Source organism: Juglans regia, chromosome 13 (assembly GCF_001411555.2).
Source record: "Juglans regia cultivar Chandler chromosome 13, Walnut 2.0, whole genome shotgun sequence".
Classification (NCBI taxonomy): Eukaryota; Viridiplantae; Streptophyta; class Magnoliopsida; order Fagales; family Juglandaceae; genus Juglans; species Juglans regia.
Window position 1 is genome coordinate 34082879 of NC_049913.1, and position 26817 is coordinate 34109695.

General features: G+C 37.3%; 1 protein-coding gene across 1 annotated transcript; it reads right to left on the reverse strand.

Annotated features, from left to right (window-relative positions):
* Nucleotides 1-6386: 6386 nt before the first annotated feature.
* LOC109010812 (wall-associated receptor kinase 2-like) lies at nucleotides 6387-10846 on the reverse strand. Its single transcript, XM_035684396.1, has 3 exons — nucleotides 9846-10846; nucleotides 9231-9416; nucleotides 6387-7843 (listed from the first exon to the last, which is right to left on the reverse strand). The coding sequence occupies exons 1-3, from the start codon at nucleotides 10705-10707 to the stop codon at nucleotides 6768-6770; spliced, it is 2124 nt and encodes a 707-aa protein (XP_035540289.1). The 5' UTR covers nucleotides 10708-10846; the 3' UTR covers nucleotides 6387-6767.
* Nucleotides 10847-26817: the final 15971 nt, after the last annotated feature.

Consider the following 26817-nt stretch of genomic DNA (forward strand, 5'->3'; position numbering starts at 1 on the left):
GCAGAGAGCACACCTTGGTTTTATCAGTACCAATGGCAGATAAGCTATCACATACAGCCTTGAATTTACGGAGATAATCATTCAAGGACATGTCAGGGTCTTTCTTCATGTAGGTAAGTTACTGGGTGAGTTGAAACTGACGCTCTTGAGAGGCTTGAGCATAAGCTTCCATGAGAGCATTCCATGCCTGTGCCGAGGTATCTAACCCAATGACAATTCCAAGAGCTTCTTCAGATAAAGTCCCAATGATCCAGCTTCCAAGCAAACGATTGACTGTTTTCCATTTCTTGAACTCTAGGTCAGGCACATGTTGAGCAGTTGAACCCTCTGGAGCTGGAAGTACAACAGCATGGATAGTAGCATAACCTGTAAGATAGGCAACAAGCTCTTGACTCTCGGCCAAAGCAAGAACTTGCTCACGCCAGAGAGGCTAATTCTCAGACTTGAGTCTTATTGTGACAAAGTTGCCAACATTTAACGAAGCTGAAGACATATTTGCAGAAAAAGAAGAGCCCTCCTCACAGTTTTGGACGCTCTGATACCAAGAAGAAAATCAGAACTCGATGGAAAGAAATCTCACCACACCGTAAACGTGGGAATCATATTTTATATATATATTAAACTTGTGTACATTATGTTGGGCTATAAATAACGTGGGAGACAATATATCAAACGTGGGAGACAAAAAATCAGCACTACTTTTGATGACATCTTGACTTGTTGTCATTCAAACTTTGAATGTTATCATTAATGTGGAAGGCATGGAACTTTGCGCTAGTTGTGGATGATCGATTAAGAAGTATTGGGATTCCTCTAGTCTCAAATTGTGATTGTTGTAGGCAAGGTATGTATGAAGACCAAAACCATTCTTTTTTATGGGGAGGCAGTGGTTCAGAAGAAATGTGGTAATCTTTTAGGATTGCCGATTGGAAGAACATGGAGAGAAGCAGTTCTATGTTGGTTTCAGAGAGCCTCTAATTCCTCTAAAAAATGGGTCATCATGGGTTTTACATGGAAATTATGGGGTAGAAGATGTTCTGCACGCATGGAAGGCAAAATAGAGTCGGCACAAGCTAGCTGTGTGGGATTCTGTCAAACACTGGATACGTGTGATAAGTCAAGATATAAAAAAGATAAAGAAGTTTACTCAGACCGACTCTTACATTCTCAACAGTTTAGATATTTGAATCATTCCAGTACAACTACAACAAACTCAATTGATTTCATGGTCCAAACCAAGCCAGGCTCGGGTTAAACTCAATTTAGATGGCAGTACTCTCGGGAATCCTAGCTTATCGGGGACATGTGGTGTCATTCGAGATATGCAGGGTAATGTATTTCATGCGTATTCGGTTAATCTTGGACATGGCTCGAGTAATCGAGCCTTATTGGCTACATTATTGGAGGGAGTCAAACAATGCAAGCAGCGACAGTTTACCTCTGTTGATATTGAGCTGGATTCGAAGGTGGTCATTTCTTGGCTGAAGAGAGGACGCTGTGGAATATGGTACTTGGAGGATTGCTGGGAGGAGCTACAAGGGGTCGGTACTGCTATGGATTACACAATTTCACATATACTTTGGGAAGGAAATGCAGAAACCGATTGGTTAGCTAAATATGGTGTGATGGAGGGTAATTCAGAGTGGTAACATATGCGAGACATGCCCAGGCAGCTGCGTGGTTTGATCAGAGTGGATAAATGGGGTCTCCCTACCATTCGTTGTCATTGACGGGTTCAAGTTGTTTCTTTTACTTGTGGTGTCCTGTTTTAGGTTTGTATTGCTAGTTTCTATTTTTTTGTGTAAGAAAGGGGCACCCATAGTGGCCACCCCTTCACCTTCTCTTAGTGGTTATGAAGTGGTTCTTAAACCACTTCATGAGACTTGATGATTGGCCATTAAGGGCCTGCTGGGGGTTAGACTTAGATGGGCTATTTACATAGCCCCTCTCTCCTTTGGATGACACTTGCATAAAAAAAAAGAAATCTCTCTCTCAAATAATTCTCTCTAGTTCCGACATTTAGGCCGTGGAATATGTGGGTGTTGCTTTGGTATTGTCATGTAGCACACTCCACCATCGATATGAGAGATTCTGATTGAACGACGACGATGACGAAGAATCTGTGGAATAACCGCACTAGATCCTAGATATTTACGATGAGGTAATATCGCTTCCGCTGTATATTTTGATCTAGTATTTCTAACATTGGTATCAGAGCATTTTTTGGGTTGTTCCCGATTTATGTTTTTGTTTTGCCTATGGAGATTTCTTTTAGGGAAATATTTTTTCTATGCGAAAGTTCCTAAACATGCATACTAAGGATTTTGATAATAAATATGTTGTTTCATTATATAAATGCGATCCAAAATTTTTTTTATGAAAATATATTTTTTAGTTAAAATATTTTCGAAATTGCAATCGTATGAGTTATATGATGAAAACAATTATCTCGCAGTTTATTGACTTGCTGAGAATGGTGTTATAAATGAATTATGACGCAAAGCAGTTGTTACATCACACTTGGGTTGATGTAATATGGGTTGCAGCCTTAATTCTGATTTGTCGTCCTTAGATTGAGTTCATTCGCTTTTGAAAAAGGCTGAGTGACTATTTTGTACAAACGTGAATTCTATTAAAATTCGAGAGGATCTAAGCTTGATCATTTTTTTGGTTGAGTCAAGAAAATTACTCGTATTTTCGGCGAGGGTGGGGAATTGTGAATTTTTGTAACACTTATTTTTGGAAAGAACGTTTTCATCACATTTTATTCCACATTACTTTAACCTTATTTTTTTTTTCAAAATTATTTTTATATAAGATCGCCGAAAATAGTGGGAGTAATTCAACAACTAGTGAGAGTATTCCTTTGAGTTTGAGTTAAGGTGTACCATTAGTGATAGTGACTCCCAAAAGTTATAGAATATAAAGATCCTCATAAATAGCATGGTAGTTTTATATCATTATTCTCTCGTCGTTTAGAGACTAGAAGAGAATATTTATAATATGGCTCCGCTAAAGGTATTGAATCCACATAGTAGGAATCCAAACATAGAATCTTAGATTCGCTTCACTTATATGATCCAACCTGGGGTTGTTGATCTAATTGACAAAGGAAAAGTGGAGTTGATAGAGGTATAGATCCATCTCTTGACACTAATTGAGTTGCATTTAGATAGCTATTGATCGCATATTTATTGAAATTTTTCTTGAAGGTGTTAAATAGCTGATTCTCATAGGAGAATTAGATGGTACGCATGATTGTTGCTAGTACTATTTTGGTATAGAAAGCGAATGAATGCTGCTGGTGCTGTTTATATGCAGCCTAAACAAACCATCTATTCAAAGATACCCAATGTACCAACTCATTTTTTATTATTATTAAACGACCTATTGAATAAAATATGATTCTTTGAACGCTGTTGACAATATTAGAAAAGTGTCGTCATAAGAGATATTGTGAACTAGTTATTTTAGATAATTAATTGTCGCCTAATAAGAGGTTTTCTATACTATGAGGTGATGGACATGGGTTTGTGAAAAGAAGCTCAGATTTCATGTCTTGTGAGACTGTTTTTTAGGAAAATAGTTTCTAGGAGTTCTTGTTCAAAATCCATAGACAATTAATGAGATGGAAAATACTAAAGAATCTAATTTTGCCTATATTGTTTGATGTTTCCATTATGTTTTGCTCATGCGAGTTAGATGTTAAGTTTTTGCTAGAGGGTAAATATGGCTTACTTGGTTAAGTGAGTTTGTGATGCGATTGTCGTTAATAGTAACGACTAGACTATTATGATTGTCTTTGGGAGCAAAGGCCTTAATCACTTTACTCTTAATGAAAAATAAATTATGGTTATCTCACATGCTTTTGTTGAGTGCAAGTGATTTAAATGAAATATCGAAGTCGCAAATTAAGTTTGCTGAATAGCATTTGTGGTCACTTTGTAGATTCTTAAAAATCACAGTTAGACTTGCTGACTAGAATCTACGGCTTATATTGTGAGTTTGACCTAAATGAGATTCGCGATGAGTCATCGCTGACTTCATGATTGTGCAAAGGACTTTTACATGTAAAAGCTGAGTCTCTTGGTAGGAGCATGTTTTTGGAAAGTTACTATACATTAGAATGTGCATGGAGAGAAATGGTCATTAAACACCACTTGAGAGTTGTGGTTTAATAATTTGTTGTTGACCATGTGATTTCTCTGTATCTCACGGTATTGCTTGTCATGCACATGATACTGATGTATTCTATGATCATGTGGCGTGATTGGAAGCATTCTCTGGTATGCACACACATTCACCATAAATTTAGGAGTTATGGTGAAAAATGTATATTGACAGGTTTAGATCGGCTCACTCACACGAGCGATCGCCTTTGGCACTACAAAGAGGTAGCGAGCAAAGATGAGACAATGTGTTACTCGGTACTTGTCCAGAGAGGGATAAGTTGTAAGACACAAAAAAATATGTCGCCTTAGTGGGAGCTAAGATGAGGTCTAAGGACCGTTCATGGTTACCCACAATCCATGTAGCCTGTGGTTTAGCTAGATACAAGATCCTCTTTGGCGCTTTGGATAGCGAGCAAGTGGAGGGACTCGGGTTAGGCGCTGAGATAGCGACTAGACTAAGATCTGTACGGTGAATTGAGAATAGATATACGCTCTTTCTTTGGAAAGAGAACTCCACCGTAACATGTATTTCATACTACATGTGCTTTTGCGACCAACAGTAGAGGTGAGTGAATGGTTCTCTGCTTCCTCACCGTGTAAGTCCTATAGGTTATAATTGATGACTTTAATTTATTTATACCCTTAGGAGTTGATGTTTTAGTGTCTGCTACTTTGGTATGTTATCTATGGCCATGAATGATGCGGTCTAAAGAGGCATTGCTGGGAAAGCGACTAAATTGAAACTAAATGACATGGGCGTGAATGGAGGACTATTTGGTAACACATCGATAATGGTGTGTACTCATTGCCGGCAAGTTATGTTGCTTCCTGGGAGTTGCAATATAGCTGTGAGTACATCATGTTTTATGGAGATTGAGCATTGCTTTGAGTCATTTGGACTCGAGAGGGATTAGGGATGCTTAGTCTGATGTGACCAAATGAATCGGGGCATAACGAGACACTTTTAGGGATGTTGCTATGCTGGTCTTCTCTAGGAGAGATTTGGTATAGTGCTCCCATTTTTCTTTTACAGCTGTGCTTGATGGTCGCATGACCTATTTGTCAGTATGAATAAGATTGAGAACATATTGAGGGATGCAGACCTGGGGTCTTGCTCACAATGTGTGAGTGGGAGATGTAAGAAAGGGGCACCCATAGTGGGCACCCTTTCACCTTCTCTTGGCGGTTATGAAGTGGTTCTTAAACCACTTCATGAGACTTGATGACTGGCCATTAAGGGCCTGCCGGGGGTTACACTCAGGGGGCCTCTCCCCTTTGGATGATACTTGCATCAAAAAACAAGAAATATCTCTCTCAAATGATTCTCTCTAGTTCCGGCATTTAGGCCGTGGAATATGTGGGTGTTGCTCTGGTATTGTCACTTAGCACACTCCACCATCGATATGGGAGATTCTGAATGAACGACGACGATGACGAAAAATTTGTGGAACAACCGCACTAGATCCTAGATATTTACGATGAGGTAATATCGCTTCCGCTGTATATTTTGATCTAGTATTTGTAACACTTTGCTTCAGTTTGTGTTCTGGCTTTCTAAAGTTGATCCTTCGGTGCTTTGTTATTAATGATATTCATGTGCCATATGTTAGGTCTTTCGAATAAAACAAGGAAATTCCTTTTTTTTTTCTTAAAAAGAAAAAAGTGGATAAACATTAATTTTAACTATTTGGTCTAGATCGGTGACTCGGTATATATGTGTAGACACTATGAGAATTCTCAAAATTCTTAAAAATTTCAAAACTTATCATAATTTTATTCTCAAACATCACTTGGAGAAAAACACTTCTCAATTTTAAATTTTTAATATTTTCATTTAAGCATTACTTAAGCATTATTCAAACATAAAAATTAATACAATTTTACAACTTCAATACAAAACACACAAATCAATACAACTTTACTTAAAAAAATATAATACTAAAAATTATATTCAAACAATTTTTTAACTTTATATCTAATATGTTTATACAATTTTTTTTTCTCTTATTCCTCAAAACATAGTAAAATATCTTCATTTAAAACATTTTATTATTATTCACAAAATTAAGAGATAGTAGAAGAATCCAAACATGCCCTTATGTATACAAGTGACTTATGCATATCACATCTCTAGCTTACGTTGAGGAAGAAAAAAAAAAGTGAGAGAAAGCCTTTTATTTGAGTGAACGTAATCAGTCAAGAAGGTGTTCTTAATTAATATTATAGATCACAAAAACAGAATGAAAAATGACAACACTACAACATCATTTAAAACATTTAATTGCGAGCTAGGTACATGATCTAATAGCAATGACGCTTTATGACAGAAAAGGGAAGGTAGAAAGAAGACATTACATGTTAGACATGAAAATGAAAGAGAGCGTGTGTGTGTGTGTCTATATATATATATATATATATATATATATATATATATATAAGCAACTGACTTGGTTTCCAGATCATCTACCATCGTTCAATATTAATGGTTTCAAGTCTTGGTTTCTCATACTTTCATACCCCATTGTTGGGCTGGTAGAAGAGCAACCATTATTGCTGAAAGAGTACTGTGTTGGTGGAGTACTGACGCAGCATTGATCAGCATCTTTTGTATAGATCAAACTTTCGCCGTTGATGCTTTCTCAACCCCTCTAGCTCCATTGCCACCTCCTTCATATTTGGCCTATCCTCTCCTTTTAAATTTAAGCACTGCTTTACCAACTTAGCAACTTCGTTTATCTCATTAATATTACTATCGCTTACAATATGGTCTTCAAGAATTTGATGTAAGCGATCCTCTTTTACTGCAGAACTAAAGATTACTGCCAAACTTCTTTCACTTTCAGGCCTATCAAAAGAAAGTGTTTTCTTACCTGTCAATAACTCTGCCACAACAACCCCAAAGCTGTAGACATCACTTTTTTCTGTAAGTTGACTACTATGGAAGGATTCTGGGTCTAAGTACCCCAAAGTTCCCTTCACCAAAGTAGTGAATTGTGTTTGATCAAGTGGGACCAATCTTGAAGTTCCAAAGCCAGACACCTTTGCAGAATAGTTATCATCCAAAAGTATATTTGCAGGTTTAACACCCCTGTGTATAATTGGCATGGAAGTCGAAAAATGCAAGTATGCAAGTGCTCCTGCAATATCTGCTGCTATCTCGGAACGCTTTCTCCATGATAGTGAGGATGATAGGACTTTATCATGAATGTGGGTTGAAAGAGTTCCAATATTTGTGATGAATTCATAAACTAGTAATGGCACTTCTATTTCTAGATAACAACCTAATAGCTTAACCATATTTCTATGGTTAATTTGGATAAGCACAATCGCCTCATTTATGAATTGCTCAATTTGGCTCTGATCACAAAGTTTTGATTTTTTAATGGTGACCAGTTTATTATCTGGTAAGACTCCTCTATAAACAGTTCCATAGCTTCCTTGACCAAGTACCCTACTCTCATCGTAATTGTTTGTAGCTTTTTCAAGTTCTTCCGCACTAAAGATTTTGGCCGTCTCCATGGAAGTTCTATCATTCGAGAGTTTTTGTTGCAACAACAAGCCACCATTTTGTTGGAAGAATTTCTCTTTCAGCTTGAGAAGTCTTTTTCTCTTCAGTCCACAATGTACTGAAGAACCTACCACAAACAATGTTGAGAGGCCGATGCTGATAGCTGACATGTTCAAACATGCATTGTGATCAAAATGCTATTTTTGTTTCAACGTACGGTTTGAAAAATTTGCGAATTAATAGCAATTGGCAAGTACCATATATATATAGCTCATTCAAGACTTAAGAGTTAAAGCATAGTTAATATCTATATAGATATATATATATATATATATCATGTGTGTGTATGCATCCATATATATAGATATATATATATATATACACACACACACATTTGGCGCGTACAAATATGGTTGATACTTTGTTTAAAAAACAAGTAACATTAAATGCAAATGGTTACTTTGAGACTTTTCTATTTCTTAAAACCGTAACATTTCAAATGGACTTTTATTATTATTTAATTTCTAAGTAGAGACACGTACACTGTTTGTTGCGTTTTTTCCTGCATCGATCAGCAAATTAATTATACCTTAAACATTTAATATTGTTGATCATGCATTAGCAAATTAAGCAAATGGTTTTTTCCTCACTCCCCACACAAATATATATTTGTTGAATTGAAAATAATAGACATTAATTGTGAAAGAAAAATTGCACTCATTATCCTCATATCAGGTGCATTAATAGATAGTGTATTAATGATGAATAAAATAATTCAATTAATTTAGGAATAATAAAATTAAAATTAAAATTAAAAAATTAAAAATTAAAAAATAAAAAATAAATAAATATAAATATGATATATGATGTATAAAAATGATCAATAATAAAACACTTCTGCGAAGGTATAGAGAATATTCCAAAATTGACAGAACAATATAAATTAATAGATAAACCATGACAGAGACGTACTACGGGGTCTCGAATCTCCCTGTTCATGTAAGAGTAAATCTCAACCATTGACATCTTATCATGATATCAACCATAGATAATATCATAATCAATTTTATATATCATGAAATAATTGCAGGGTCACGAATCTCTCTGTTCATGTAAGAGTAAATCTCAACCATTGTCATCTTATCATGATATCAACCATAGAGAATATCATAATCATTTTTAAAGTAGTGTTATATATACTTATAATTTTATTTATATTTTTATTTATAAGAGTCATTTATTAGTTTTATTTTAAAATTCAAATTTTAAATTTTAAATTTTATGATTTTTAACGTATCAATAACTGACATGTGAATAAGTTTTTTTTATAAATTTTTCTTAAATAGATTTAGCATTTTTCATCACTTTTATATATCATCAAATATAATAATTAATACTAAGATATATATATGATAAGTATTGGATAAGTACTAGAAACAATTATTAATAGTGCCACTGTGAATATATGGCCTAGGAATTGTTATATGAGAGATTAATTCAAGAAATTTATAAAGAGTTAAAGGTCACGTATAAATATAATTGATACGTACCAATTAGTGCAATAATAATTTTCTTGGCACGGCTGCCGCGGGCTTTAGGCCGACTGCAACCTGTTCCGTTAATATTTCCATCGCCATCGTATCCGTCGGGACAAGTACATGTGAAATTTCCTTCAGTGTTGGTGCATTTCGCAGTAGCATTGCAAGCTGGTTTCTGAACTTGGCACTCATCAATATCTGAAACACATGCAATATGAATTCATGCCCAACAAATAAATTAAACAATTGACTTGAATTATTATTTTAATATATCTAAATATTACCCGTACGTATAATTTCTGAAGCATTAATTCTTTCTATTCTAATAATATTATTGAATTGCCTCCTAATTTATTTGTCTTGTTAAACTCTTATATGGTTTCTATGGTTTTTTCACTATTTATATATTAACTCTTATATCATTCTATATAATTTTTCATTAATAAAGAATCATTTTGTATTAATACATGATTCGACGACTAAGATTGAGGGCAGTCTTTTTTTTCACATAATCAAGACGAACAGTACACAGAATTGAAATTCAAGCAAAGTTTCTATATTTTTTTATTCTATATATATGAAACTTCTCTCCTCAAAATTTATGAGAAGCTTTTATCAGATGAGTACGTACCTTGACAATCTTGATGGAGGTATATGGGTTTCCTTCATAACCTTTATTGCACTTGCAAAGGTACCCATCAATGTTTTGGGGATCATAGCATGCGCTGTTCCGTCCACAAACGTAATCCGGCTTGCTCCGAGCAGTTATACATTTTTCATTACCGATTGCCCAATCAAGAACCACTGGACCAGTCTCATTAACGTGTCGCAGGCGTTGAAGATAGTCAGAGGAGAATTTGAACTTGTCTTGTTTAGCCACAAAAGCAGAGCTGCATGGATTGAATTTAGAGACATTTTTGTGATCGTGATAGCTATCAGCTTCCAAAGTAAAGTTCTTCAATCCTTTCGGAATCTCAACCTGGCAACACCCAATTCCAGAGCAAGATTCGTCGACGACATTTTTAAGACTTCGACATATAGACATGCAGCCAATGGAGAAGGCTTCATTGTTCCGGTAAGCATTGAGGTAGGCGTAAGTGTCACAGCCGACAGCGACGAACTTGTTTTTGGTGTTGGAAATTGTGGAAGTGGGGGAAGTGAGAAAGGGCGTGCTTACACGCACAGGCACACCACTCGAGTCTTGGTAACATTGATAGGCTATCAAAATAGAGATTTCTAGCTCGCCTATGTCGATGGAAATGTTGGTGACTTCAATATTTCCCCACAGTGGTTTGGAATTGCTACAACTGATAAAATAATCATTATTAAGGTAGCAATTTTCCGTTGTGCCAAATGGAAAAGGGATGTCAACATCTCCACAACGGGGCTGGCAGTTTGGCTTGGCTAATGAAGCTGCTACTGCTGCTGCTGCCATTTTCGATAACATCACAACACATGCCACGTACAAGAGCATCCTACGGAAAGCCATTGCTCCCTCTGTTCAGAGAATTAAGGGATTCGAGTTGTTTTGTGTCTTGTAAGACTTCTTGTGCATGCTAGTCTTTTAAAGGGATGGAGGCTGCAAGCTAGGAAGTGGAACTAGAATTTCTAATTAGTTTGGGGGTGGGGGTAGGGGGACGAAGGAATTTTTATAAAAGTGTATTCAAGAAAAGGAATCTAGAAAACTTCAAGTACTTCTAGGTTTTTTTTTTTTTGTTTTTTTCATGGAGGCTGAAGGCCCACAAGACACAATTATATTTAAAAATATTACCAGGTATGATTTATTTTCATGATATGTTAATCTTTCTAACTGATCTATTATTGTACTCCCTGTTGAATGAGTAGAGTTTAATTTGGATTATCCGTGTGATCTAACGAGTAATAGGAATGGATGAACTCAAGCAATTAGCCAGGTCTAATATTTTAGTAAGTAATTTGACTGATAAATATCCATATCACACCAACTCTTTTAGATTTTAAATAAATAACAAATATAAAGAAAGAAATAGATTTAAAATAATTTTCAAAATGTAATAAAAATTGCATTAACGCTCAGCTTGGATATAAGAAGATTTTAAATTTATCTCATCTTATCTCATATAATTATTACAAATTTTTACGTAAAATATAATAAAAAAAAATATTTTAAAATTTTAAAATAATAATAATATTAAAAAATATAATTTTATATAATTTTAAATTTTATCTTACATAAAATATAATAAAAAAATAAAATTTTTAAAATTTTAAAATAATAATAATATTAAAAAATATAATTTTAAATTTTTATCTCACGGTCTAGGTCCAACACTCGCCTAAAACTTATTGGCTGCACAGAAGGGCCGGGCCTGCACGAGCCGTACGCGATCGATGTGGACACAATGCATACGTAGTAGTCAAAGTCACGTGCTCTTGGTAGGCCAAATTAAATTTAAATACTAATTTCATATCGCACAGTATTATGAAATTACTATAGTATGTATTAGCCAATTTTTTGGTGATAAAAATAATTAAATCAATTGCAACGATTTTTCATCGTTAGTCAGCCATCAAAATTGTCTCGATATATCAGTGAATGACAACGAAATATTTTTTCCTTGCAAATTGTAAGGATTCTCTGAGTTTATGAGTGATTGTAGGCAGTTTTCTGGGTTGGATTGTGGAATTTCCAAATAGAGAAGGTGATGTAAATGAATTCAACACTTAAGCAAGATAACTATTTGATAAAAGCAACTGAGGAATTCAGATTGCCAAAGGGTTCTTCGAGGGCCCTTAACCTCCAAATTCTAGATGTTTCTTAACAATGATTTTTCAGACGTTCGTTCCATTACATATCTTTGCAGGAATAACAAACATGACAAAGGAAATTGCAACACGTGTAAAGTAAACAGAAAGTAAAACAGAATGCAAAAATAGACTAATACGACAATACTAAGACTTAATGGACTTCGAACGGCAAGTCGCCTGCGAGATAGCCCTTCACTACTTTCCCCATCTTCATACGACGTCGTGATGGTCATCCCTTGAAACGGTGAGCTTCATCTTTCTTTCCTAAACACTGCGTTGCGAGTTCTCACTTAAATCCCTAACTCTTCACTTCAGTTCCATCTACTTCCTTCGATACTTCAGTTCCATCTCTGTGTCCGCTCCTCGCCGCCCCTTACCCCATCGCCTTGTGAGACCCTAACACAAATAGTCTATTTTTGCAAGCTGGAATTTTATTGTTGCTATTTGAATTTGTAGTCCTCGCTAATGTCATCTTCCTAGCAACTTGCTAAAAGCCCACACCAATACAAACCACGTACGGGGAAGAAGTGGATGAAAAAAGCTGCAGACTAGTAAAAGGTCTATTCGATTTGATTTTAGCTCGAAAGCTAGGAAAACAAAGAAATGATCACAACTTTGTAAACAAAATCGGGTCTTTCCCGACCCGACCCAAACAACACTATTCAAGGTGGCAATTCGATTCGAACCGACCCATCAAAACAATATCGGGTCGAACCCGTATGACCCGACCTCGTCTTAAAATAAAAATAAAAAATACTGGTCTTTCTTCTTCATCGACAGAGACCTTTTTTGTTCCAATTTTCTACATATGAAAATTCACAACCCAACCAAGAAAAGCAAGTTTCATGATAGATTAAGCTTATACATTTTTAGATCATTCAGTCAATAAGTTCTATTATTTTTTAAAACTTTCATCGACCAAACACGAGATCTATGGACATGAAAAAATGTATCGAAGACAACAAATGAAAACTCAGAAAGCCCCCAACAAATCCTCCAACAACAACGAGATTTATAACAAATCCCTCAACATAGAAACCCCCAAAAAGTACTCCAACAACAACATATCTATAACAAATGAAACCAGAAACCTAATAAACAAACAAAATCATTGGACTTGAGGAAACAAGAGAGACAAAAAAAAAAAATGATGATGGTTATATATTTTTGTTTTTATGTGACGACTCACAACCTTTCATATTACTTAAGTTTCGATCACCAATGCATGCATCCGGATCACTGTCGATCACGTCCTATATTTCTTGTCCAATTAAGCAAGACTTTTTATTTTAATATAAACGTCCATTTATAGGGTTTCTTTTCTCAAATATATATTAAATATTTCTAATATAATCTAAACTAAATATGAAAAGCTTAAGAATAGAAACTAGAAAAATCTCAAAAACAAAGCACATGAATGTTACGTTCCTACTATTAATAAGTAATTAATTATCTCTAATCAGACTAACAGTTTATCACAGGAGACATTTGAATTGTGAGAAATACTATTATATATATATATATATATTTAGAGTAATGTTAGAGAGAAACCACTATAGCAGTGCATACTTTGCACTTACTGCGTGGCTACTTCTAATTGATTGTTCCCAACACTCATTTGGAGAAATATGTGGTCTGGATAATGCCACATCATGTTTGTAAAATAGATGCTCCCAATAATAACTTCTATTTATATTTATTCGTATATTTATACACGTTCCTACTCAATGATCAAAAGGTATAAAATCATTAATAGAATTAATACTAATTTAGTAGGCGACAGAAACACATGGTACGTGGGGGCCTAGGTAGGTCAAAACCACCCTAAATTATAATATTACTATACTAATATTATAATTACTATACTATAATATTAGTAAAGTAAATATTATAAAAGAAGGAAGGCCTCGCTGCCCTCTCCTATTTGTCACCGACTAAATGAGTATTACTAAGACTTCATGTTGGTCTACGAGTATCAAAGTTTTCATAATTAACAAATTAATATATATATATATATATCTCTTTAAACATTTATAATTCATTCACCCTAACTTTCTTACTTATCTATGATTTGCATTTCTAAATTGATTCTTGGGTTATGGAGCTTGGTTTGTTTTGTAAGTTGGAATAGTGCAGACAGATTGTTTGCTCTACTGTCGCTTGAGCAAAATTTTAGCGTTGAATTCATTTGAGGTACGATCGACAATTGATTCGAATGAATTTCAGATAGAGAATTCGTTCGATAATTCATCGATAAGGGATCTCAACATCTCCACATCGCGGGTGCTGGCAGTTTGGCTTGGCTAATGAAGCTGCTGCTGCCATTTTCGATAACATCAGAACAATACATGCCACGTACAAGAGCATCCTACGGAAAGCCATTGCTCCCTCTGTTCAGAGAATTAAGGGATTCGAGTTGTTTAGTCTCTTGTAAGACTTCTTGTACATGCTAGCCTTTTAAAAGGATGGAGGCTGGCTAGGAGGTGGAACTAGAATTTCTAATTACTTTTGGGGTGGGGGTAGGGGGACAAACTAATTTTTATAAAAGTGTATTCTAGAAAAGGAATCTCATCTTTTCAAATTTTTTTATAAAATATAATAAAAATTAAACTTTTTAAAATTTTAAAATAATAATAATATTTTATTTAATTTTAAATTTTTATCTCAATTCACTTGTCCAACACTTACCTAAACTTATTGGTTGCACAGAAGGGCCGGGCCTGCACGAGCCGTACGCGATCCATGTGGACTCCAGTGAAAAAAGAAGTAAGGTCAATAAATTAAAAAAAAGGGATATTTACAGTGTTTAAAATAAGCACAATTATATTTAGATTCACTAATTACTGGCTATAATTTAATGATCCAAGGCATGCAAGAATGTTTAAGCTTAATAAATTATAACAATTAATGGTGCTTTCTCACTTTTTATTATTATTATTTAGGTACTCAAAAATCCGATCGTTAATTGAATGATTAACAGTACCTTGAAATTCTAATTTTATGTTAATTTCATAGATATATGTATATAATTAATTACATTGGAAGATTTTATATCCCATTTGTATAATAACTCATGAAATTAACAAGTAATTTAGTTGGTGACCACTACGCATATGCGGTAGTCAAGGTCATGTGTTCATGGTAGAACAAATTAAATTTAAATACTAATTTCATACAGCACACTATGAAATTACAATAGTATTAGCCAATTTTTTTGTTGAGAAAAATTAATTGCAACGATTTTTCGACATTAGTTATCGAAATTGTCTCAATCGGTGAATGGCAACAAAATAAGTAATTTTTCCTCGCTAATAGTCTACTTTTGCAAGCTCGACTTTTATTGTTGCTATTTGAATTTATCCTCCTCGCTAATGTCTTCCTATTAATATGCTTGGCGGGTTGCTATCACTTAATTATTTTATTTTGACGATACAATAAGTACAACTAAATTTTATTAAGAGTAATAATTTAGTTTGTGATGACACCAACACATCTTGGAGAATAGATCAAAGTAATATGACTTTTCAATTGTGGAATATGATTGAAGTGGAGGCAGCTGGCTTATGATGATCAGATGTCAGCCACCAATTAGATGGTAGAAATTAACTCTTATATATGTTTATTCTAGATCTTGGCAAGTAGATGCTAATTTTAGGCAGCAATAATGATCATCAGCAAATCTATTCATCATTTTCTTTCTCATCATCCTCCCATCATTTTATGATGTGACATTAGATGATTAAATACTATTTATTATATTTTACTTGTGAACCAATTATCTAATATAACATCATGAGATGATGGAAGAATGATGAGAAAGAGGATGATGAGTAGTATTACTCAATGATCATATGTTAATCTTTATATAAAGTACTCTTATATTAATTATTGCATGTTGGAATGGAACTTGCTAAATGTAAAATACGTATATCATAATGGCTAGGATATATAAAGAACACGTATCCCACATCATGTGATCTAACGAGTAATAGGAATTGATGAATTCAAGCAATTGATGTGTGATATAAAGATGATGATGAGTAGAATAGCTGGTCACATGGAGCACCCTAGCAACTTCCTAAAAGCCCACGCCAATACAAACCACGGGTAGAAGGGGATGAAAAAAGCTGCAGGTAGTGTAAAAGGTCAGAAAAATCCAATTCCAATTGATTTTAGCTCGAAAGCTACGAAAACAAAGAGATCACAACTTTGTCAACAAAAATCTATACGAACTTGCTTGATACGTCTGGATTGAAAAAGAAATGATGATGGTTATATTTTTGTTCTATACGAACTTTCATATTACTTACTTAATGCCATTAATATATATATATATATATATATATATATATATATATAATGACTCGGCCATATCTGGCCTAATTAAGTTTCGACCAGTACCAATGCATGCATCCGGATCACTAGTTTCGATCACGTCCTATTCTTATCCAATTAAGCAAGACTTTTTATTTTGATATAAACGTCCATTTATAGGGTTTCTTTTCTCAAATATTAAATTAATAATATAATCTAAACTAAATATATATGAAAAGCTTAAGAATAGAAACTAGAAAAATCTCGTAAACAAAGCACAAGAATGTTAAGTTCCTACTCAATGAGAAGTATTAATAAGTAATTAATTATCTCTGATCAGACTAGCAGTTTATCAGAGGAGACATTTGAAATGTATAAAATACTATTATATACGTTAATACTAAATGATCAGAAGGTATAATTTTTTTTTTTTTTTGTAAACAGAATTTCATTCAAACCTGTGGTGCCCTCGACCCCACTTGTGATTTAGTGGAAGTCATGTTACCGAGATTATGACCACACGGATCACTCACCCCAAGGACAAGTACTCAGAGTGTGTGCAATATAATAATCGTATCGAAATAAATGACAGAGACATTCATACTAAGTACCAAAAAATTTTAAACCTTACAACCCGAAAATTATATCCTCCACGAGGTTAATACAATCATCCAATTGAAAACATAAAGCGGTACTAAATCCTATGACAAAAATGGGAGAAGCAAACTCTAACAATCGCTACTCCGACGGAGCCGGTCCTTTTGACTCAAACTCTTCCTCTGCATCAAAGACTACGATTCTATAAAATGAAACTGTAGGTAGAAACACCATAATGAGATTATGAAATCTCTGCAAGTAAGCAACCAAGTAACATCCAAGAGATTAAAACATATTAATATAACCAACACGTCCACAGCCACACAGTAAAACATACAAAAACAAATCCACCTTTTTCCCAAAAAGACACATTTTAGCCACGCATGCCAAAAATTCCATTTTGGCCCAACCATAACCATTTATTTTAGTGTACACCATGGTCTCCCTTAGGGACCATCCGTATATCCTGGCTTTCTTTGCTACATCACGGGTATCAACCATGAGTATGACTATATAACGAGTGATGCCCAGCTAAGAGCCCAGCGTGTACCATGACCAAACATCCTCTAGCCCACACCAGTTAGGGGCCACAGACCACAGAGTCGGCATGAGAGCGTTACCGTCTCGTTGTAGCCTGGCGACAACTCAGAGGACGTCACATCAGTTTATTACGCTCCCGAGTGACCAGAGGAACTCCACTGAGATAATGCCCCATCTCGGCTTAGGGTCGTGATAGACACGCACCCACAAAAAATATTACTAAGACATGAAAACCTATTTTTCATGTCACATGACATATATAGCAGAACATAGCATAGCTAAATAGTCAGGACAGATTTTAATAAAGGTAAATATGCAGATGCATGACAAACAGATATTGGATGACATGGCAGAATGCTCATCAAACAACACAACAACATACAATATCACTATAATCACAAGTTCACAGTTTCACAAACCAACTACACGCGTAATCTCAATCTCCATTTCCGGCCCAAGGCCCAATTTCATCCCAACTACAATTTAATTCCCAAAGCTCCACTGGGCCGAAGGCCCAGTTCAACACAACCAGACTGCATAAATGTGTTAGTGGTAAAAATATTATTCTAAACTCAAGGGTCGCATTGGAAGATTACTTACAATGCAATCAAGCAATTTCTGGAAGATCGCGTGTATGTAGGTCAATGGGTTCCATGTTATGACAAGGGCGCAAGTCGCTATGCGGATGGACACCAAAGCATAAGCTAAATAAACACGCAACATATTACTAAATAAAGAGAAGCAGACAGATCGCTCACCGAGGTGTCGCCAAAAGTGGAGGCGCAATGCCAGAACAATGGCCAAATGTGAGTTTCTGTAAAAGGGACTACAGATCTAAATGCCAGTGGGTGGAGGACAAGGTTGCAATGGCGGGGCATGGTGGAGCACAATGGCACCGTGGGTTTCAAGGGGCTAGGCTATGGGCTTCGTACTAGGGAAAGGGAGAGGGATGCTTGGTTGGGCTAGGTGGTGGCTAGTGGAGGAAGGCATGGCCAAAGGGTGGAGGTCTGACGTGCATGTGGGCGGCGACGCATGGTTGTAGGCGGCAAATCTTGTCCACGATGTGGGAAAACCCCAAGAGAGAGAGAGAGAGTTGTGTGAGGGGTAGATCTGAGAGATAAATGGCTGGGTTTGGTAGAAGGGAGGGTCGTCGGCGTGAGGGGCTTGGTGTGGTGGCATGGGAGGTGGCGTACGGTGGTGCTAGGTTGAGGAAAGTGAACCTGTGAGAGAAGGAAAATCATTTCGAGTGTCGTAGGCTGGGTCTAGTGGGCTGGTCATCATTGTGAGGGGAGGTTGCTGGTGCCCGGCGGCATGGGTTGCAACGACATTAAGGGCTGGGCTGTCGAAGGAGAGAATAGGGTTAGGGGGGGGGGGCTGCATGCATGACTAGAGGGAGAGAGGCTGCGAGGTTGAGTTTGGTGGAGGTGCTCGCCAAAGGATAGGGGAGCTCGTTGCTGGTCGGCGGTGAGGATGGGTGGCAACGTGACAAGCGCTGGGTTGAAGGGAGAAAGAAGAAGGCTTTAGTTTTCTTCTACAACCCAAAACGACACCGTTTAAGGAGGATAGGGCTGAGCTCCCTCACACACAGAGGCTGGGCCCCTTTTTCACACCTCAAATTCGACCCAACAGAAAAAAAAATACACCTAAACACCAAAGCCCAATCCGGAAATACCAAAATAAAATAAACAAAAGACACATTAAAAATAAAATATATCATAACCTTAGCAATTAAGAAAATAAAGTAATAAAAACCAAAATAATAATAATAATAAATTGAGATAAAAGTCCCAATAATAACTGAACAATAGTAGTAATAAAGGATCAAAATTAGGGATCTCACAAAACCTAAAGCAAATTACATAGTAACTTGATCAAACCAAAGAGCATGATCAACAAAATCAGGGTCATTTCCCCGCCACATTTGAACATAAAAAACATTCCATGCATATCTAGCTAATGTGTGTGCAACTTCATTACCCATTTGGTTAACATACTCAATGCTAGCTTCCTGTAAATATTTTAAGTACTCTACCATACTATGATTCCACAATGTCAGTCTCCTCTATTTTTTTCCTCGAAAACAAAGGTGGTGAAGAAAACTCTTGAGCCTTCGAGAAGGACAAGCGGTTGAGACACCATGGAAGGTGGGAGGAGGGTATGGAGGATCTAGAGGAGTTATGTGGAAACCTATGTCTAACGGAGGAAGAGAAAGTGGGAAGTGCAGCAAGAGGGAAAGGTGACAAAAGCTTAATTGGGAGGGTGTGCATGGAAAGGGTGATAGCCTCTACAATGGGTAAAATCTGGAGAGTGAGCTATCCAGCAACAGACACAGAGGACAAGGATTCTGTGGGTAACATTCCCACCAGAATTTTTTTTATTTGGATAGCACAAAAGAAGGCGAAATAAGAAGGTGCTTAGCAAAGTGAAGGAGATGAATGAAATAGAATAGAAATGGGGGAGGCTTTGCCTAACAGAGGAGGAGAATATGGCCATAGCAATCGACGAGAGAGTTATGGAAGAAATCCTATATAAATGTGAGTGTAGTCTAGTACGGAAGGCTTGCATGGAAAGGAGTATCAGCAAGGAAGTGATAGAGTCAACAATGATGAAAGAATAGAGGGTAAGTAAGCCAACGAAACTTTTAGAACTTGGTATGAATGTTTTCACAATAACCTTTGCTAATCAAGCTGATAAGCAACATGTATGGAGTGGGAGGCCATGGCTATTGACTCACACTTGATTGCTTTAAAACTATTCAACAAATATACACCACCATAGAAGTTAAGGTTTGGTCAGGAACGATTTTGGGTTCAGATGCACAACATGCCTCTTGCATGTATGAATGAAGAGCATGGAAAGTAGATAGGGAAGACAAGAGGCATGGTAGAGGAGATAGATGTGAAGGAGGATGGTAGTGATGGGAAAAATATCTAAGGGTCCTTATTAATATGGATCTAACTAAACCACTGGCCAGAGGCAAAACCATTACTATGAAAGGTGAAAAGCTCTAGATTCCTTTAAGGTACGGGAAGCTGGCTAGGCTATGTTTTTTCTTTGACTGTTTAACTCATGGTTTCAAAGGATGTGAAGGGAAAATGGAATTGAATGTTGAGTATGAGATGTGACTCAGGTTTGATTCAAAAATAGGCACTAGAATGAAGGAAAAAAAGGGCTCTACAGATACAAATAGGGATGTAGATAGTTACCCTACAAATATAGAAAAGGGAGGTGGGTATCTCAAGCTGAGGTAGTAACAGAGGGTAGTAAAAAGGGTGAGAGAGAAAAACATTGAAGAGGTGCTTAATGATTTGGTGCAGGTTGACATTGAAGATGGGGGTTTGGATGAGAGTAGTAATGGGACAGGCAGGAGTGTTGAAAAGCCATTTATGATTTGTAAGCAATCAGGTATTGTGGAAGAAAAAGAAAAATTAATAGAGTTAAAGAGAGGAAGGAAAGAAGAAGGGGAAGTGGCATGAAGTAAGGAAATTATGCCTATTGAGATAGAGAAGTTAATGGAAGTCCCAGGTTCAACTGTTAAGGGGAGTAAAATAAAAAGGACTCAGGCCAATGGTGAATGGAAGGGAAGAGCTATAGATAAGGGGAATGGTACAGACAAATCTGGTGGTTGTATCACTCGAAAAAGAATAAAAGTTGAGGAGGAGGATGAAGAGGCAGAGAGTTTGAAGTATAAAAAAGGTAGGTCGAGCAGTTATGAGAGTTTGGAAGGTTTACATCAAGTATTGGTGGTGGTGGATCAACATCCCCGCCATCTCCAATGAAAACATTGAGTTGAAACTGCTGAGGGCTTGGGAACCCTCAGACAGTTCAAGACCTCTACCATATGGTGGAGGAGAAGAAACCCAATTGAATCTTTTTAATGGAGATTAAATTAAGAGTTGAGAAGTGTATTAGATTGAAGAAGACGCTCAATTATGAAGGATGCTGGGAAAAGGGGTGGATTATCACTATTCCGGAATAGTTGGGCTCAAGTTGAAGTTCTGAATTACACTCAAAGGCACATAAGTGCTTAGATCACAGAGGGAGAAGGGAATGAAAGGTGGTTGCTAATAGGTTTCTATGGTCAGCCTGAAACTAGTAAAAGGGCAGAAGCTTGGGATTTGCTTTTATCACTAAGGCCAAGAGGCAATCAATGGTGGTGTGTGATAGGGGATTTTAATGAAATCCTAGCTCATGATGAGAAGGTGGGTTGCAAGTTGAGACATGAAAAACAAATGGAGAGCTTTAGATCAGTACTTGAGAAGGGGAAACTTTCAGACTTAGGGTGGAGAGAGAATAAATACACATGGAGTAACAAACATGAAGATGAAACTTTCACGAAAGAAAGGCTGGGACAGAGTAGTGGCTAACCCATGTTGGTCACCAATGTTCAGAGTGTATTGGGTGGAAGTACTGATTGGAAGAAGTTTAGATCATAGGCCAATCATGTTGATCATGAATAAGGATGGAAGGAAAGCATGGAGGGGAGTGTTCAGGTATGAAGCTAGTTGGGCTAAAGAGGAGGATTGTAAAGACATAATTGAAGGGGCCTGTCATAGTTATGTGGAAAGGGGAGAGTTAGCTCAAAACATTCAAAATCCGTTGGAGAAGTGCAAAGGAGCTCTCACCAGATGGAGTGATCATATTAGTATGAATAAAGTGAAAGAAATAAATCGAAAGATTAAGATTCTAAAAAAGTTACAAGATGAAGAGAGTAGTTATAATTGTAGAGATCAAAATAATGCAAAGGGATATTGGGGTCATGCTTGAAAAGGAAGATGTGAAGTAGAAACAAAGAGCTAAAAGGAATGCATTGGGGGACAGAAACACCAAGTCCTTTCATGCATGTGCAAATCAGAGAAGAATGAAAAACAACATAAAACAGGTTATGGATGGGCAAGGCAGGGTGTTTAAAAGCCGTGAAGAGATTGATAGAGCTTTTAGACTCAAAGTGATAGTAGAAGGAGTTCCTATGGAGCTATGGGAATCGTCCTTGCCGATCGAGCATTCACATGGAGAAAAACTTTGTTTTGAATGATCAACTACATGAAAATTAGTTTGTTGAAATTTCTATCTGAAGTCATTATATTTAATTAATATAAAACAGAAAACTAGTCAATTTAGAAATTTATTCATTTTAAAAATAATTTAACGAAATAGAAAACAAACAAGAAAATTAGTCAATTTAGAAATCAAGATGGAAGAGAGGAAAATATTAGGGTGTCATAGGCCAGATGCAGATCTACCATGTAATTGGAGGCTGACATCTGATCATAAGCCTATGATGCATCATGCATGTACGTGTATATATATATATATATATATATATATATATATATATTAAGCATGCATCCAATTGTTTATATATGTAATGTGACTTTCAATTATGGATGGTTGAATAATGGTAGTGAAAAAGCAGTGGTTTTATCCCATACAACACCTAGAGGGGGGTGAATAGGTGCAGTTCAAATTATGTGGACTAATAAAATTTAATGGCAAGAAGCAAATAAAAGATGACACAAATCATGCAAATAATCAACACAAGGATTTGGTCACGAAGTGGAAACTCATTTGAAGAATGTCTTCAAATTCTAAAACCACTCCGGGTGTAAGCCACCACCTAAAATTCACTATAGAAAAAGTTCATTACAACCAATTTAGAGACACTCACAAAACCTTTGTAGTTCCTAAACTTGGCTTGCAACATCACGAGTGACCCACTCGATCTCTACACGCATGTAGTGTCGGAACTCCGACCTTCTATAGCTTTCCACGAGAACCTCTCGATCTCTGCATCAACAGCAGCTCCGGAAACCTTCCGGCCAACAAAACGTCCACTTCAATGGACTTCGAATGAGATTTGATCTTGAGAGTGGTGTGGTGGATTTGTGTTTGTCCAAAAGAGATTCACAAGGTGAGGAATAGGTTTCTCTCTTTGGCTCTTGAAACACTTAAGGTTTTGCTCTGTTTTTTCACACCACAGAACAGAAATGATCTGTTCTATTTATAGTCCCAGCAAGTCACGGCGCCCAAAACATGAATTTTAGGTTGTCTTTGAACATTGGCTCGAGCGAGGTGTCGAGCGAAGGTCGAGCGCACGTTATCTTCTGAAACCGCTCGAGCGAGATGTCGAGCGAAGGTCGAGCGAGTGTCTCTGGATGAGTTCTGCTTGCGCGCAACAACGAGCACACATCGAGCGAACCACTCTGGATGGGTTCCGCTCGAGCGCCACGTCGAGCGCACATTGAGCGAACCACTCTGGATGAGTTCTGCTCGAGCGCCACGTCAAGCTCACCTCGAGCGAACCACTCTGTCTGGGTTCCGCTCGAGCGCTTCGTCGAGCGCACATGGAGCGAACCACTCTGGATGGGTGCAGCTCGAGCGCCACGTCAAGCTCACCTCGAGCGAACCACTCTGTCTGGGTTCCGCTTGAGCGCCATGTCGAGCGCCCATCGAGCGAACCTCTCTGGAAGGTTCCGCTCGAGCGCCAGTCGAGCGCCAGTCGAGCCATGTTGAGCAGACTTCAATATTTTTCATGTACCAATGCATCAACACTTGTTACAACTCAACTTTACATAGGTTTTCACAAGAATATGCCAATTAACACATTTTTCCCTCAACAATCTCCCCCTTTGGCATTTCTGTGACAAAACCTATAACCTATACATATGACTTAATCCTAACACACCCAAATCAGGATTCCCATTATTCAGGCAAAAAGTCTTGAGCACATTGAGATATTTCTGCAAACTTAACAAACAGTTAAACGTACCAATAACAATATGCAAGAAATAATCTCATAAGCATAAACACTTGTAGCACAGTTCTCAGAAAAGACTTTTCATTAAGAATTAAAACATACATTGTTTTCAATTTAGACAAACAATGGTAGCATGAGCAGCATGTGATACAAATAAAAATAGCTGCTCCCCCACAAAACAAAACAAAACAAAAGCTGCCCCAAAAGCTTTCTTGCTACTCCCCCTAAATCTCTATACTACTCCCCCTTAATCTATACTCCCCCTTTTTGTCACAAACGCCAAGGGTGTCAACTGTCCCCATCAGATTGACTGCCATCTTCTTCATCAAGCCGCTCCTCAATGTCGTTGAAGCGTTTAGTCACAAGCTGCTGAAAGCTTTCAACTTTGGCATCAAGATGATCAAATCGGGCTTCAAACCGAGCTTCAAGCCGGGCAAGGTACTCAAGAACCTGCTGAAGGCTGGGATCAACTGATCCCGTTGTCGGTATGAATGGTGCCGGGCCCTGAGGCTGTGAACTAGATGGCTGAGAAGTGAAAGGATGAGATGTGGATGGCTGAGAGGAGGATGCAGGAGGATGCTCAACATCCAGTGGGTGAGGGGTAATGTGAGCACGACTCAACTGCATGGTCCTACGCCCAATGGGAGCCTTAAGAGGAACTCTAGGCTCATTGGGACGAAGCATAACAGTCTGAGAGAGGGCTAACCTAGTAATGAGGCAGGCAAGAGGCAAGCCAGTCCGTAATTTCGGGGAATTAAACGCCTCAAGCATAACCCGACACAGATGACTCCCCAGATCAACGGAGACATCATTTATCAATGCATACAAAAGAGTGGCGCGGTCAGGACCGACATCACTCTGATGACCAGTAGGATAAAGGTTTGTAAGGACTATCCTACTGAGAATGAGAAACTCGGGTGAAAAACGAGAGGTGAGAATGGGTGACTTACCATCCCAACTCGAAAATGGACCGATTAAACATTCAACAATGACAGTCGGACTTGGAGGAGAAGTCCGTGTATATGGATATGTGGGGTTTGCCACTCGCGGGGCATGTAGCAAGTCCGCAACCATGCCCGGAGTCACCCGGAAAACAATGTTCCGGAGACTGACTTCAAAAGAGCCATCATCAGCGATGGCATCAATATTGGAGTAAAACTCCTTAACCAACTCCACAGAAGGAGTGGGATGACCAGTGGTCAAAGCGAGCCACTGGCGAGACTCAAAAATGCGAGGAATGACAGTCTCAGAAAGCTCACCAAGGAGAACTTCCCGCTCAACAATAAGAGAATGGGTGGAAAAATTTTGAGTGTAGAGTTCTCTTGCACGAGGATTGCGAAAATGTGCTTGAGCGGGGGCTGGAGGATTTTGGCGTGAACGAACCCTTCGAGACATGATAGAAGCTGGACAAAATCAATGACCGTTAGACAAGGCTAAAGGTAATGTGAAATGCCCAATGCTTGATGAATGCACATGCCTAATTGTGAACCAAGCCGAACTTATGCAATGTTGCTAAAACTATGTCAAAATGCATAATGCACAATGCACATGCCCACTAACACAATATAACAACCCATTTTGCATTTTTGAGCACTTCAAACTCAACCAAGCCAAGATTGGGTTTTAAACCCAATGGAGGTCCCAAGTCTCAATGCCAAACACTATCCCAACACTAGAATAGACAAACATGACCATGGGGATAATGCAGTATCAATGCATGATGAAAATAAGAAATCAAACTTCATTGATGCATTTTACCGAGCACTTGGAGTGCATCCAGGTACAAACCAAATGAAAAACCCCTTGGGGGTTCTATAAACCTCCTAAATACAAAGAGAATGAAAATGGACAACCAAAAGGTCCAACCAAACACCAAGCAAACCAACAAAAAAAAACTCCATTTCGGAATCCCCAAATCCAAAGCCCTAAATTCCGAAATGCATGTATATGGAAAATGCATGAAGAAATTCAAAATAAAAACCGAAAATGATTGATAAGAATCAAAGATTAGAGACTTACCGTGATTAGAAAGGAATTTCTTGAGAGAAATCAAGTGAAAACCCACGGAAAGAGAAGAGAGAAGCGTCGCGCAGGAAGGGGAAGAAGAAACGGCGCAGAGAGAAAGTAAGCAGGCTGGGGAAAAAGAAAGGGACGCGGGCATTTTAAAACACATTCGCTCGAGCGGAAGTTAAGTTCGCTCGAGCGGAAGCCCAAAATTTTTCAAACTCAAATTTTCATTCAGTGATTCAAGCATTCATGAAGTCAATTTTGAAGCTTGAAAAACACATCAAATGTAAAAGAGCATCATATTATCACAATTTACGCAAGTAGTAAAAACATAGTATCACATGTAAGATGAACATGCGTGTTTTGTGAGTCCCAACTCAATCAAGAAGTTTCAACCAAAATTGTGAGTGGGGTTAGGCTAAAACAAGAAACCATAAGTGCATGGGGAGCCTTTCCACGATACAGAAAGTAAAACCTAATGCTGCTAGGACCTAAATAGTTCTGTTTGAATTCATGCATTAGGATTGGCCTATTGAGTAATATGACCCCTTTTTCTTTTTCTTCTTCTTTTTCTTCTTCTTCTTCCTTCCTTTTTTT